We start from the raw sequence: 15,052 nt of genomic DNA, 5'->3' as shown, positions 1-15,052 counted from the left end.
TGTGTGTGTGTGTGTGTGTGTGTGTGTGTGTGTGTGAGCAGATAAACCAAAGTGCATCACTCACCGGCGTTGGAGATTCGTCTCCCTCTCTCCCAGTCCTGCTGCTCTCTGTCCAACTGCTCCTGCTGCTCCTTCTCCAGCCGCTCTCTCTCCACCTTCTCCCTCTCCATCAGCTCACGCTCGGTGCGCTCCTGCTGCTCCTGGCGCTCCCGCTCCAGTCGCTCCCTCTCCGCCTGCGCCTCCCTCTCCTGACGCTCCCGTTCCTGACGTTCGTGCTCCTGACGCTCGAGCATCTCTCGCTCCAGGCGCTCCTGTTCCTGACGCTCCCGCTCCATCTCCATCTCCATCTCTTTCTGTCTTTGCAGCTCCTGGAGCTGCCTGGAGGAGGAGGAGTAGAGTAGAGAGGAGGAGAGGAGAGGAGGAGGGGAGAAGGAGAAGGAGGAAACAGTGATGCGCGAGTTAAAAAAAATTCACATCAAATTTTCAATTTCCACAAAAGCCAACAGAAAAACGAAGTGATTATTTAAAGCCGACGTCCAAAATCAAATGATGAACATGTAAAAAAATGTAAACTTCCATCCATGAACGAAGAAAATCAGTCTGAATGAAAACAAAGAGCGAGTGAGGAGGAGTGAGTTAGTGCAGCTTTGACCCTCCTGACCCACAGGCAATTACTCTATTCATTATATAACACGTCTCATTATATCTTAGTTTCTCTTCGGCACAATGGCCGTGTTGTTATGCAACGACAGCCAGCTTTGCTCAAATTTGGGCAAATGAAAATCACACACTTTGAGTTGGTGCTTTTGGCATCACACTGCAGCAAAGAGCCAGCTGTGTGTCTGTTGGGGAACATTTCAGATGGAGGTCAAAGATTCTCAGTTTTTTTCTTCATGCAAAACCCAAATGTGATGTTAAATATCTTGTGGTATGGCGTGTCTGCAGATTCAGGTTTGGTCACTAGGTGGCAGCAGAGGGCAGCAGGAGAAGAACTGGTGCTGCAGCAGCAGTGAAGCGAGTGTCCACATTTTTATGCACACGTGTGGAAAAAAAGGGTTGTCATTTACAATTTACTATAGCTGAGCTTCTGTGTGAAATATGTAACAATCCCTGAGGGAAAACTGTTGCAGCAGTTTGTACAAGACAATTAAATAAGAGCATAACATGAAAAAAGAAAGACTTCCATCACAGCCGATGTATGCAACAGACATTCCCATCCAGCCATGACTCAATGAGAATGTGAGAACAGATGAGTCAATAAGGTGTGCAGAGAGCTCGCAGGGAGACAGAGAGGAAACAAATACACAACATATCGCACAACTACGTCAAAGAGGAAAATTGCATGAACACGATGTGTCCAGCTGTATTTATTTATTTGATTTGTTTTTGTGTATATAGTTTGCGTGTATGTGTATTTATTCATTGCTCTTATTTTTTTCTAAAATAATTATTTTTATTTACTTTATCTTATGTATACCTATTTGTAAATTTGTTTCTTATTGTGTGCACCTTTTTGTGTTTCTCTGCTGCTGTGACGACTACATTTCCCCCCTGTAGGATTAATAAAGTCTAAAAGTCTAAAGTCATACTCACGCTGACGAAAATAAAAAAAAAAACCTCAACTCAAGCTGTCTTTCATTACAACGTCTGACAAGAGAGTGACGGATTCTCAGGAACAAATTACTATTACAAAGAGGCTGTGTGTGTGTGTGTGTGTGTGTGTGTGTGTGTGTGTGTGTGTGTGTGTGTGTGTGTGTGTGTGTGTGTGTGTGTGTGTGTGTGTGTGTGTGTGTGTGTGTGTGTGTGTGAAGAGCGAGAGATAAAAGGTGAGGTAGAGGGAGATGGAACTCTTCCAAGTTGTAATCATTAAGGGTCACACAAACACGTAAACAAGTTTCCCACAAAATGGTTCCTTTCATTGGAAAATCTCAACTGCGTGTCACATGATTTATTGGGTCATAAATTGCTCCGGCTGTAAATAAGTGAGCATTAAATTCATAAATTACACAAGCAGAGGGAGAAATGGTGGGAAATGGATCTAAATGCCAACACACACGCACACACACACACACACACACACCAGATGCTGTCAGGTTGTTTGCCATCACTCCTCCTGTTCTTCAGAAAGCTGACTCACAGCTGAAAGTCAATCATCAGCACAAATGTTGCTTAATGCAAACACACACTTTTCCCTTCCATCTGCCTGAGGGGTACACACACACACACACACACACACACACACACACACACACACACACACACACACACACACACACACACACACTGATGTTGCAAAGCATGGTGGGACTTCCCAGTACTGACATCATGTTGTCACTGTGTTCCCATGAAGTGTTGAAGCTCCAGTGAAGTTGAGAGAAACCTCCTTTAAACACACACGAGCATGTTGCAGAAACTTGAATTGTCCATTTTCAAACTAAAGGAAGTTAAAACCAGGAAAACACAGATTTGAGGCCCATTACAAAATCCTATCCCTTATGAAAGGCAGCGAGATGGAAAGAAGGAATGATGGAAGGAAAGATGACAGAAATGAAGAAGACTGTGATGACACACCATCCTGACACCATTTATGAGAGGTCTCCTTAACTCTATCTTACACACACACACACACACACACACACACACACACACACACACACACACACACACACACACACACACACACACACACAGCCTCACACACGCACACACACACACACACAAGCTGCCCCAGTTCTCACGGTGCCTCAGTGGTCCATTGATGTATTTACAGAATCACAGTAATAAGCAGGATTCACGGCCGCGTCTCCTCAACAATAATATATTCTCCCCGATAGCAAATTAATCCCCGAGGGATCATCAGCAGCAGAACATCTTCACGAGTAACTACAGCTCATGATGTAAAAAACATCAAATCAAAGGGGATTCCACATTTCACTGCAATGTTCTGCGGAAGGACAGCTCAACCGTCAGCAGCCAAACGCTGGCAGGACTGCAGCCGGTGCAGCATCTGGTGCAGCAGCCGGTGCAGGTGCAGCAGCCGGTGCAGCCCCTGTCTTCTGATTGGCTGACCGTTTTCTGAGTGACACGTGCTCAAACCAACCACGTACATAAGTATTCACAGCCTTTGCCATGACACTAAAAACTGAGCTCGGTTGCTTCCTGTTTCCACTGATCATCATGAGATGTTTCTACAACTTGATTGGAGTCCAGCTGGTAAATTCAGTTGGTTGGACATGATGTGGAAAGACACACCGTCTATATAAGGTCCCACAGTTGATATGTCAGAGCACAAACCAAGCCATGAAGTCCAAGGAATTATCTGGAGACCTCAGACAGGATTGTATCGAGGCACAGATCTGGGGAAGGGTACAGAAACATTTCTGCAGCATTGAAGGTCCCAATGAGCACAGTGGCCTCCATCATCCGTAAATGGAAGAAGTTTGAACCACCAGGACTCTTCCTAGAGTCGGCCGCCCGGCCAAACTGAGCGATCGGGGGAGAAGGGCCTTAGTCAGGGAGGTGACCAATAACCCGATGGTCACTCTGACAGAGCTCCAACGTTGCTCTGTGAAGAGAGGAGAACCTTCAAGAAGGACAACCATCTCTGCAGAACTCCACCAAGCAGGCCTGTATGGGAGAGTGACCAGATGGAAACCACTCCTCAGTAAAAGGCACATGACAGCCCACCTGGAGTTTACCAAAAGGCACCTGAAGGACTGTCAGACCATGAGAAACTAAATTCTCTGGTCTGATGAAACAAAGATTGAACTCTTTGTCCTGAATGCCAAGCGTCATGTTTGGAGGAAACCAGGCACCGCTCATCACCTGGCCAATACCATCTCTACAGTGAAGCATGGTGGTGGCAGCATCATGCTGTGGGGATGTTTTTCAGCGGCAGGAACTGGGAGACTCGTCAGGATGGAGGGAAAGATGAATGCAGCAATGTACAGAGACATCCTTGATAAAAACCTTCTCCAGAGCGCTCTGGACCTCAGACTGGGGCGAAGGTTCATCTTCCAACAGGACAACGACCCGAAGCACACAGCCAAGATAACAAAGGAATAGCTTCGGGACAACTCTGAATGTCTTTGAGAGGCCCAGTCAGAGCCAGACTTTGTCTGGAGAGATCTGAAGATGTCTGAGCACCGACGCTCCTCATCCAACCTGATGGAGCTTGAGAGGTCCTGCAAAGAAGAATCAGAGAAACTGCCCAGAAATAGGAGCCAAGCTTGTAGCATCATACTCAAAAAGACTTGAGGCTGTAATTGCTGCCAAAGGTGCTTCAACAAAGTATTGAGCAAAGGCTGTGAATACTTACGTACGTGTTCTATTTTCATTCTTTATTTTTAATAGATTTGCAAAAATTGTAAACAAACTTTTGTTCACGTTATCATGATGGGGTGTTGTGTGTAGAAATTTGAGGAAAAAAATTAATTTAATCCATTTTGGGATAAATAACAAAATGAGGAAAAAGTGAAGTGCTGTGAATACTTTCTGGATGGACTGTATGACAAGAGTTTGTGACATCACAAACTTACAGAGGTCCAAACAACAGCGTTATACAATTTCAGAAATCTCTGTATGTCGTATGTACTGTATGTTTGTCCTTCCTATCGCTTGAAAAACCGTTGGTCCTACCTGCTTCAAACGTGGTGGGTGTGTTGCTGGGGACCGGAGGTTGGGCACTGGCGAGTTTAGTGCAATTTGGACTTGCAACACGTTTGATAATAATAATTATATAAAATATGCTGCGTTTGAGAGATAATTCGGGGGTGGGTTTCGCCGTCAGGCAGGAGACTCGGGTACAGAAGCCTCTTCTCTGCTGACAGGACCGGGATGCTATTTGGGACATGCTCCTATTTTAGGATCACCGCCATCATTGCCCACAGTGACCTGCGAGAGGAAGACGTGACGTGAAAACACTGCAGAACTCAAAGCTTCCACAGCCAAACGGATTCTGTCACTCCAGCTGTGACAGCAAGGAGAGAATGAAGAGGACCCGACCGGCCAAACACTCAAAAGTTGCTGCAAAGGAGCATTTTTCAATACAAGTATTGTTTGAAATTAAACAAACACTTAAAGATTTGACTGACATAAACCAAGGGGGCTGCACATCTCAAACTTTTGGCAAAATATACATATGAGTGTTTCCCAATATAGAGACAATACTAGTTACACACTAATAAACAGATATCCACATGTATAGAATGCTTGTTTCCAGAGGGACTTCTGACGTGGAAGAAAACTCCAACAAAGAAACAGAGATCGTGTAATTTGTCATGTGGTGAAGAAGGTAGACTTGCTGAATCAGCTGTAATTAGAGCAAAAAGGAAAACTCAGCTCTACTGATGTCAGCTCACACGGTTGTTTCCTTTGTTTGGAGTTAAATAGCTGTGCTGGCGTTGATGAATGTCTTCTGGTTCACAGGACTTTTACTCTCTCGACTGTCAGACAGATTCACCCTCAAAGGACGGCAGATGTGGAAATGAGATGCTGTGGGACGAAACAGTGTTGATCCTCCTGCAAAAAGTGCGATTCAAAGTAGTGCAGCACACACACACAAACAAAAACACACACACACACACACACACACACACACACACACACACACACACACACACACACACACACACACACACACACACACACACACACACACACACACACACACACACACACACACACACACAGACACACAAAAACACAAACACAAACACACACACACAACAACACACACAGACACACACAACAACACACACACACACACTTTATGAATGTAACACGCACACAGCATTCCTCCGAGCAGGAGATCATGACATTCTTAAACAATGTGAACACACACTTAGAATAACCTGTCTGGCCCAGCTGTGTTGTGTGTGTGTGTATTGTGTGTGTGTGTGTGTGTGTGTGTGTGTGTATGTGTGTGTGTGTGTGTGTATGTGTGTGTGTGTGTGTGTGTGTGTATGTGTATGTAAGTTGTGTGTGTCTGTGTGTGTGTGTGTGTGTGTGTGTGTGTGTCTGTGTAAGTGTCCATGCTAACCTAAGAGGAAGGCAGCTCTGAGTTCCCTCCACTGCTCTTCAGCTGATGTCATGTGACACCGTTCACCTTCTCACATTCCTGTAGAGTGAGAGCTGCTTCACTAGTTCAGTCACACTGGTCTCCTCCTCACCTGATCAGCTGACCTGCTGAATCCCTCTCCCTGAATGAAATGTGTCCGACAGATAAACTAGTTCATAACTCAGCGTTGTTACAACTTTTGATTTTGCTGCAGTTCTTACAGACACACTGCCAAGTCAAGTACTATGAAAGAGGCACATGAAGGAACGTTTATTCACCTAAACGTGACGTTTAAAAAAAAGATCTGAATAAGTGATGGTCATTGATACATTAGTCAGATCCAGAATATAAAGGATCTCGCTCATGGTCACTGTCAAAGCTGCCAGTTATCTGCTGTTTATCTGAATATGTCTAACAGGGCCAACAACGGCACAATATAAGAAACCGTCTTCTATTATATTCCAATACAAAGATTCTAACCTACTAAGTTCAGGGATGAGCAGGCCAGAGGAAGACGTGAAGGTTTTCATTTGGTCATTTCATACTTTTTTACCTTTAGAAAATATCTCATGATTGGGAACGATTGGAAATGACTGACATGATGCTTTTGCACCAAAAGTTTGAAGAACTTCAGTTCCCCAGTACGAATGTCGAAGGCCGTCTTCACAAAGATTCCTTGGATCCTCTCAGATCTAACCGAGCCTGAACACTTTTAGAAGGAGTCTTAGCTTAGAAGGGATTTAGGAACCTTCTCCAAACAACTCTTAACAAGGAAAGGGACAGAAAGCCTGATCTCAGCGAGGAGGCGTGGTCCACCCCGTTGCTAGGTGACGCATCCTTTTAAAAGGTGTGATTGGTTGATCCAAAAAAATGCCCTCTTAGTGATAATAGGCACAGAATGGACAGCGGCATCCGGTGGACATTACAGGAACTGCGCGTTGATAGAGGCTGACAAAGTGCTGTTTGTGTTTGTGATCTGCTGAAGGTTGGAGCTGACTCGTTGTTTTCACACTCACCAAATATCTGCCATCACTTTCATGTCTGCCGTCACCGTGTTGAGTGGAACAAGCGAGCGTCTCTGATGAGATCGACCACAAACATCATCTCTGCACCACAGCATTTGTCGTGTTTCATCAATTCAGCGTTTGAAGAATATTTCTCCGACCTCGACGTACCTCCGTGGTTTTCTCCTCTGAAAAGTCCTCCTAAGTCCTCTAAGAATTTTCTTAGAATTTCTTCACCAGGAGGAACTTTTAGTCCGATGAATCTTCGTGAACACGGCCTCCTCCAGGAGGAACTTTTAGTCCGATGAATCTTCGTGAACACGGCCTCAGGGGTAAAAGTTCCTCCAGCGCATTTGTTTCAAATTCCCTCGGAACTTCAACGTCTGAAAAATAGATCAAAGTCTGGACTTCGATTCTATTGGTGATAAAATCTTTTTAGGTCCTTATTGTGTTTTTTTGTGTTATTGTGTTTGCAGGAACGTGCAAGCCTCATTCTGAAAGTTGAGCCGAGTCTTTGGAAAGTTTTACGCTCTGAACGCGGACTTTGGGGTGAAACTGTCTCCCTGGGATTTCTGATTGCTCAGTTGGAAACACGGGAACACAGACTTCCTCAAAAAGATCCTATTCCTCAGAGGAAAGTCCCGGCGGCTGAAATGCTTCTATGGTTTCAGCAAACTTTACAACAATTCTCTGTCAACAAAGGGAAAGATTTCAGTGGCGTATTCCCTTTATATTCTTTCAAATTCTTTTGTACATCAATTTCAGAGCAGCCAATGGTTGATAAAGTGATTTGTCACCTTCAGGAAGCCAATGCAGCGGCTCCCACATTAAATTCCCCTGTTAACACTGTCTACATGTGTTTCCTGCGTCTTATGAACCCAAAGCAGGTTCCTCTTCCCTCCGGGTCCCTCGCTGCCTCGCAGCAAAACGTCACCGGATTCAAAAGCCTCCTGCACCGTTAAACTGCCGACTCGCTCGCCTGCTGACAAGAGTTGCCGGGGAAACTGTTGCTAAGGGAGCGTGGGTGGCAGCACGGCCTGAATCCCCACATGCACGTACACATACATGCATTTCCTTTCCTCTGCAGCAGCTTACAGTGACAGAGTTCAAGACACTCAGAAAGTTAGAGAGGCTTTGGGGAATAATAAAAACATCAAATGGCTTATTGTCAAAATTAAGAGCCCAGAAACATGAAGGAGGAAAGCGGCATCGGCAGAATGCAAATAACAATAGAAAAGGATCTGCAGTCACTGGCAATACAGATCAAAGGGTTGCACTCAACACCAGTTCATTCTTTCAGTTGAATGAAATGGGACTGAAAACCCCGCAGAGAAAACCAAAGGATTTATCCAAAAAAGCATTTGACCCAGAACAGTCGTACTGAACTAAACAAACCCAGAAACAAAATCAAAACAGAAGTCAACAAGGCGGCAAAGCGATTTCAAACACAAAGTGATACACCAAACAGAGAAAATGAAAGTGCAGCATCATCAGTGGTGTTTGACAGGCGTCTCTGTTCCCTGCTGCTGTCTGAGCTGCCACTTCCTCTCTCCCACCATCAACACACACACACGCGCACACACGCACACGCACACACACACACACACACACACACACACACACACACACACACACACACACACACACACACACACACAAAGTAGCCGGTGTTTCCAACAAGTAAAGAGCAGTAAGAGAGAGACCGACATGGAGCTCTGCAGGTAACAATGTGAAGATCTGGAAAGATGCATCAAATCAAAATCTCTTGATGAGAAGTAAAAGTGCATCTTCCCAGGCTGCAACACTCATTAACACTGTCAGAGCTTTGTCACGTCAAGTTCTATATACAAATTTGACCCAATGAGGTGCGAAGGATCAATAATCTATGAAGCCCCCGAAGGGTCAAGAATTTGATGAGGACTACTTTTGCGTACCTTGCATTACTTTTCTTCCATTCCTTCTGAGCCGTATGTCTGTTTCTGCCTCGCTCTTCACGTCGCACCATCGATTAAACCCATTGAATTTATTTTGAACAGGGCTGATACAGGCGAGTACGACTGCTCAAAGGCATGGTTATGTAACAAGGGAAAGTTAACAAATTCTCAGAGCAAGAGGTGTCTCCAGATGAAAGTATTCTGCAGGATGCTGTCACCTTCATTCGGGACCAGTTACTGATCTCAGTACTGATCCGTCTGCAGCTCTCACTGAGCTCAGCTGAGACAGACGGTGGCTTCCATCATGGCTGCAGCCTGAATGTCACCATTTCAGATGGGACACATTAGTTCTTAATGGTTGTGACTCACACTGTGATAGATGCACAGACTGGATATGAAAGAGTTCGTAGCTTCAGGTCTGAAAAATAGTTCCGATCCAGAAGTGTCTTCAGCTGCAATACCACCGAGTGCCACTAGAGGTCGGCTCCAAAAAGCGTCCGGCTCCATAGACTCCCATTCAACTTCTCTCATCAAATCCAAAGTTAATAAAATGTGTCCATCAGTTATCTCAGTGTTGTTAGCTAAAGTCACTCCTTCTTATTAGTTTTCTGGAGGTCCATCTGAAAATAATCCCTCATTCATTAGAAAAGAAGATTCAGAAAGACCTGTTTTTGGGGGGCGTGTCTGTTTGATTGACAGGCCCGTGGTGCAGTCAGGTTACAGCTATCGGTGGGTGGGACGTAGTATCGTATGTATCGTAGTATCATCACTGATGGTTGATGACATCACTGATGGCTGGTGGTTGGATAGAAGCAACACTGATTCAAATAGTAACAGCTCGACATCTATAACACTGAACCACAGCAGCCAAAGTCCGAACCAGAACCACATCGAGCCACTCAGTGTTAAGAGCACCTGTTTTAGCTGATATTTATTTCTGTTGCATCTCTTTTGTTTTAACTTGTCATCCATCAGTAATTGTGTTTTTACATCAGTTGCGAGACCCATTGAACTTGACAATATTTCTTTCAATAATTCCGTCAATCCCCCTGAAAATACTGCTGTGATTGTAAAACAGTCCTCACGTCTTTATACTTAGATTTTTTTTCTCAGCTGAAAATGATGTCACATTCAGGTTTTTGTCATTTTGTGACAACTGCACTGAATCTACTGGGACTCTGAATTCTGGCAATAATCTGCCGGCCAGCTGGAGTCAGCGGCTCGCTTGATTGGCTCACAGAACCAGGAAATGTTGTCTGAATGGAAAGGAGCCCAGGTGGACCATATGGACCTACTCTAGTAAGAATCCAGTCCAAGTGTGCAATATACAGTACACACACACACATTATGTGTCATGCGTCCCACTAACTAAAGACCCAACCTTGTTCTCAGATCCAGAGAACATATTGTGTTCAGTGTGTGCGTCGTATTTAAATTTGTCATTTGGATGTTAGAAGGTGTTCAGACGAGGTTCAGAGCAGCTGCCGGTTTCTTCATCCTCCAAATGTTAAATATCAAGAGCGAAATGCTAACACACACTTATCTTTCCCCATTTCTCCAGCCTGCCTTTCATTCAACACGTTTCTTCACTCGCTCCCACGCAGCTATTTATACCGCAGCTGATTATTCCCAGCTCATGTCTGTTTAACCGGAGGGGAGCACCCTGCCTTTCTACACAGGTGCTTTATCCGCACCCCTCCCCCCGGCCGTTCAGGAATCCACTCCTACATGATACCAATATTTCCATCAACCTGTCAATCATCCTTGAAGGAGTGTGGCATATCTGCTCTGCCTTTTTCTGCATCCGTCTTTGTCCACATCAGGAGGATTACAGAGTGATGCAGAGGAAGGAGGTGTGTGTGGATGTGGAGGAGAGGGAGGGAGATATGGATGCATCCCTCTGTCACGGGATGCTGTGGAAGATCCCATGACAGACATTTGGATATTCCAGCCTTTCCCCAGTAGGATGATGTCAGTGTTTAGTCCTGGAACAGACGTCCGGGAGGAGGCCGGCTGAGCAATGAGCCGGTCCGCTGATCTTGTTAACGAGGCAGAGAGGAAGGAGGAAACGCGTTTATTAGCACTCATCCATCTCCTATTCTTCTTTACTCCCTCTGTTCTTCCGTCGAAGAAGAACTTAGAAAACAGAACATAGAAGAAAACCTGGACACCACTTACGTAACTCAGTTGATCTTTGCAGCACCTTCAGAGAGCAAAACTCACACAGTGCTTCTCAGTAAAGACAAAAGTTGGAGCTCTGAGCTTTAAGCTGCCAGTAAACTCCATTCAAGCAGCTTTCAGCAATTAAAAAAAAATAAAAAAGACAATCAAACATTCACACTGACTTTATGCAGGAACGGAAAGACGTCGGGTTTGACTTCATCTCTATGTCTTTAGCCTTCCGATTAAGTTGAACAACATATCATCCAGATCAGCTCTGTTCTGTCATAACTCGGCATTCTACCCTTCAACCAGACCAGGATGAGGTTCCTCAGGAATCCGGTCTCTGCAGGTACTGGCCCACCACCCCAGTGCACCGCAGCTCTGCCTTACACACCACAGTGTCTCTGAAGGATGGCTGGCAGTGAAGTGACCACAGGTAGGAGTGTACCTGGTAAGAGCTACCTGTCCAGCTGAAATACACCTGTGGTGAATCTTCTCCAGAGCGCCTGGGTCTGACAAGTGTGGGATTAGTTTCCTTTCATTAGGAACAACTGGGACGTGCTTTCCACATCGAGGACAACAGGATTCATCGATTCATAATTTTCAATCACGTGACCAGTGCGGAGCCCTGGAGGTCAAAACATGGTCTTGATCCAGCAGCCACCATTGCCAGGTGAGAAGATGACATGGCAACGTGGTGTTGGTGTTGGTCCTGGTGCTGGTGTTGGTGCTGGTGCTGGTGTCGGTGTTGGTCCTGGTGCTGCTGCTGGTGATGGTCCTGTTGTTGGTCCTGTTGTTGGTGCTGGTGTTGGTGTTGGTGCTGGTGATGGTGTTGGTGCTGGTGTTGGTCCTGATGTTGGTGTTGGTCCTGATGTTGGTGTTGGTGTTGGTCCTGGTGTTGGTGCTGGTGCTGGTGTTGGTCCTGGTGTTGGTCCTGGTGCTGGTGTTGGTCCTGGTGCTGGTGTTGGTCCTGGTGTTGGTGTTGGTCCTGGTGTTGGTCCTGGTGCTGGTGTTGGTCCTGATGTTGGTGTTGGTCCTGATGTTGGTGTTGGTGTTGGTCCTGGTGTTGGTGCTGGTGTTGGTGTTGGTCCTGGTGTTGGTCCTGATGTTGGTGTTGGTGTTGGTCCTGGTGTTGGTGCTGGTGCTGGTGTTGGTCCTGGTGTTGGTCCTGGTGCTGGTGTTGGTCCTGGTGTTGGTGTTGGTCCTGGTGTTGGTCCTGGTGCTGGTGTTGGTCCTGATGTTGGTGTTGGTCCTGGTGTTGGTCCTGGTGCTGGTGCTGTTGGTGTTAGTTAGATGTGTGTTCCCCTCGTTATCTTCTCCTCTCTGGCTTTTCTTTCTCCACCAGGCTCGTTGGTTTGAGTCCCATTGACCAACAACGATCTGTTATTTTGGCAAAAACCAACCAGGTGAACGAGGCAGTGCCACAAAGCCTCGTTCTGCCCTCCAGGTGGGCGTGGCTAGAACGATGTGACATCACGTGAAAACTACAAATTCAGGAACACGTGGGGAATCTTTCGTAGGCTTTTCTAAGAACATTTCTTAAAAACAAATCGAAGAAAAAAACCTAAGAGGGTATTAATGAATGAGAACGTTTCACTCTGTTGGAGAATTGATGTAATAATGTGAGTCTCTGGTTGTTAAAGGACCTAAAAGCTACTTGGTCATTTCCATGAGAACCTGTTCTAGTCAACAGTACACAGGATGTTCTTTATTATTATTATTATTATTATTATTATTATTATTATTATTATAAAGATTATAGACACTTCCTCTATTTCCAAAATCCTGCAGTGAAGACACGTGTTGGTCTGGTGGTTCGTGACTTTCAGGTCAGACTCAACTACAAAGTCATTTATGAAACAAATTAAAATCCTCGAGATGTAACAAAGGTTTTTGACTAAAAGCTCGAATTAAATGATCATTTTTCACATGTTCCAATAAAAAGTCAACAGAACTGGATGATTGACAGCTGATCAGAAGACAAACAGACATAACAACAGTCCTTCATCATCTTCCAAAGATTACAGTATGGCAGCTTCCAGCAGATGGCCAATTCATCTCCTCACTCCTCCTTCTCCTCCTCCTCCTCCTCCATCACCCTCCTCACTCCTTTCATCCTGTTCTCTCTCTGATACAGACATCATTCTCCCACCAGACTCCTATCAGCCTCTGTATCAGCAGAATACCTCAGTAAATATGGAGTGTGACCGAGTGCTGGAAAGATAAATGACAACGGACACAGAATCCAAAGATCAAAGAGTCAAAGGGCAAACGGAGAGAAGAAGAAGTTACCACCTGTAAACCGGTAAAACGTCTGTGACATTAGAAAAACAAACTTTAGCAAATTTGGGAGATATTGATTTAATTTGTCTGACACTTATGATTCATATCAACTTCAGAGTCCAGCTGCTCTACATCTGGAGGCGTCTGTGTTTGGCTCACGTGGTTATCACCAAGTGGTGAATGTATAAACATACATGTGTATGTGTGTGTGTGTAACTGTGCACTGCATGTCATTTCCGTACTATAAAGCACTTTGAGCTGCATTTCTTGTATTAAAAGGTGCAACAAAAATAAAGTTTATTATTGTTATTATTATTATTATTATTATTATTATTATAATAACAGACACATAACAATATATAAATGAAAACAAATATATCGTATATTCAGTAGCATAAAAACCCAATACTGTGTAAGTAAACACAGAAAGCAGGATGGGCACGAACAATTTCATCACCTTCATCCTTCTCACTTGTTTCTATTCTGACACTTTCTCTCTCTAATTATAAGAGCGAGAAGTTGGTTTTATTGTGTACGAGTTAAGAGAAAGTCGGCAACAGATCAGAGGGTGCATTGAAGATGAAGGCTCTGGGAGGCTAAAGGTTAAGGCGTACGAACATGAACACATGAATCCAATGTTGCATTTAATGCTGTTCACTTCCTGTCTATGTCTCCTCTTACAAGTTCAACACGTTGTTTCTATTTGAAGGAACGATGTTAAACTGTTCCCCGAGTGTTCAGCTATCCGGCCTACATGTTTTGATGTGACCTTCTATCTGTATCAGGCTGAGGTTTTTCCTCCTTACCTTCTCTGCAAGTCCATCTCCTCGGGCGCAGGGCCATTCTGAACCTGGGGACCTTGTCTGGGCAGCGTGGGGCCTGTAGGGGGCGACACACACAGGCAACTCCTTTTAGACACTCGGCTGACATCATCCTCGCTCAGACTGACACAGAACTTCTTGTGTACTGTTAGAAACCTCCAAACAGTTCAGAGGGGACGCAGGGAGATACTGCTGGTAGTCATGGCAACGCAGTGTTTAGTATAAGATCTGCAGTTTATCCAGCTTCTGTTTGTTTGGTGTTTTCATGCCCTCTGAAGTCTCTGGTCATTCATGTGCTCTGTTTAGACAGAGAGACATTTCATATGTAGGAGCACGTTGTTCACAATTATATTTCATTTTCCAAACAAAGCAAAGTGAGGTGAGCACTTTGTGCCGGACAGGACCACAGCCTGAGTGAAATAGAGCTGTGGTTGGACAGTAAAAGCAGCGATACCAGATTTAACAAAACTCCATTAAAGGTAAAGTCCTGCTTTCTAAATATCTGCGAGCACGAGGAGTAAAAAGCTGCACGGTGCTTCAGGCAGACCAGGTTGGAACGCACTCACATGGTTCATGAGATCCAAAAATATACGACTATTGGTGGGTTATAGAATGTGTTTGAAGCACCGTCGACTCCCTCCACACCAACAAAACTAAAGATGTATTCAAATCAAAAGTTAAAACACTGATGTGAGTGTCTGAATGGAAGTTAATTCACATTTAGGAAATATTTTTGATATAAGAGTTCAAGTCATGTTCAATTTCTGTCACAAACTACACTGTGTTCAT

At 44.7% G+C, this 15,052-nt stretch overlaps 1 protein-coding gene across 5 annotated transcripts in view; it reads right to left on the bottom strand.

The window, feature by feature from the left end:
• The window catches only part of enah (ENAH actin regulator), a 125,291-nt gene that overhangs the window by 19,831 nt on the left and 90,408 nt on the right, over positions 1-15,052 (bottom strand). For all 5 annotated transcript variants that reach the window (XM_069708576.1, XM_069708575.1, XM_069708574.1 and 2 more), the window contains exons 4-5: positions 14,249-14,321; positions 65-378 (exon numbers count right to left, since the gene is read on the bottom strand). In XM_069708576.1, the coding sequence (XP_069564677.1) occupies positions 65-378; positions 14,249-14,321 (387 nt within the window). The remainder of the gene's footprint in view (positions 1-64; positions 379-14,248; positions 14,322-15,052) is intronic.

This window comes from Brachyistius frenatus, unplaced genomic scaffold (assembly GCF_029030835.1).
Source record: "Brachyistius frenatus isolate BFR_SWC_R1_liver_20210118 unplaced genomic scaffold, ASM2903083v1 Contig_76, whole genome shotgun sequence".
Taxonomy (NCBI): domain Eukaryota; kingdom Metazoa; phylum Chordata; class Actinopteri; family Embiotocidae; genus Brachyistius; species Brachyistius frenatus.
Note: the sequence above shows the minus strand (reverse complement) of the source record. Positions and strands in the feature narration are given on the sequence as shown.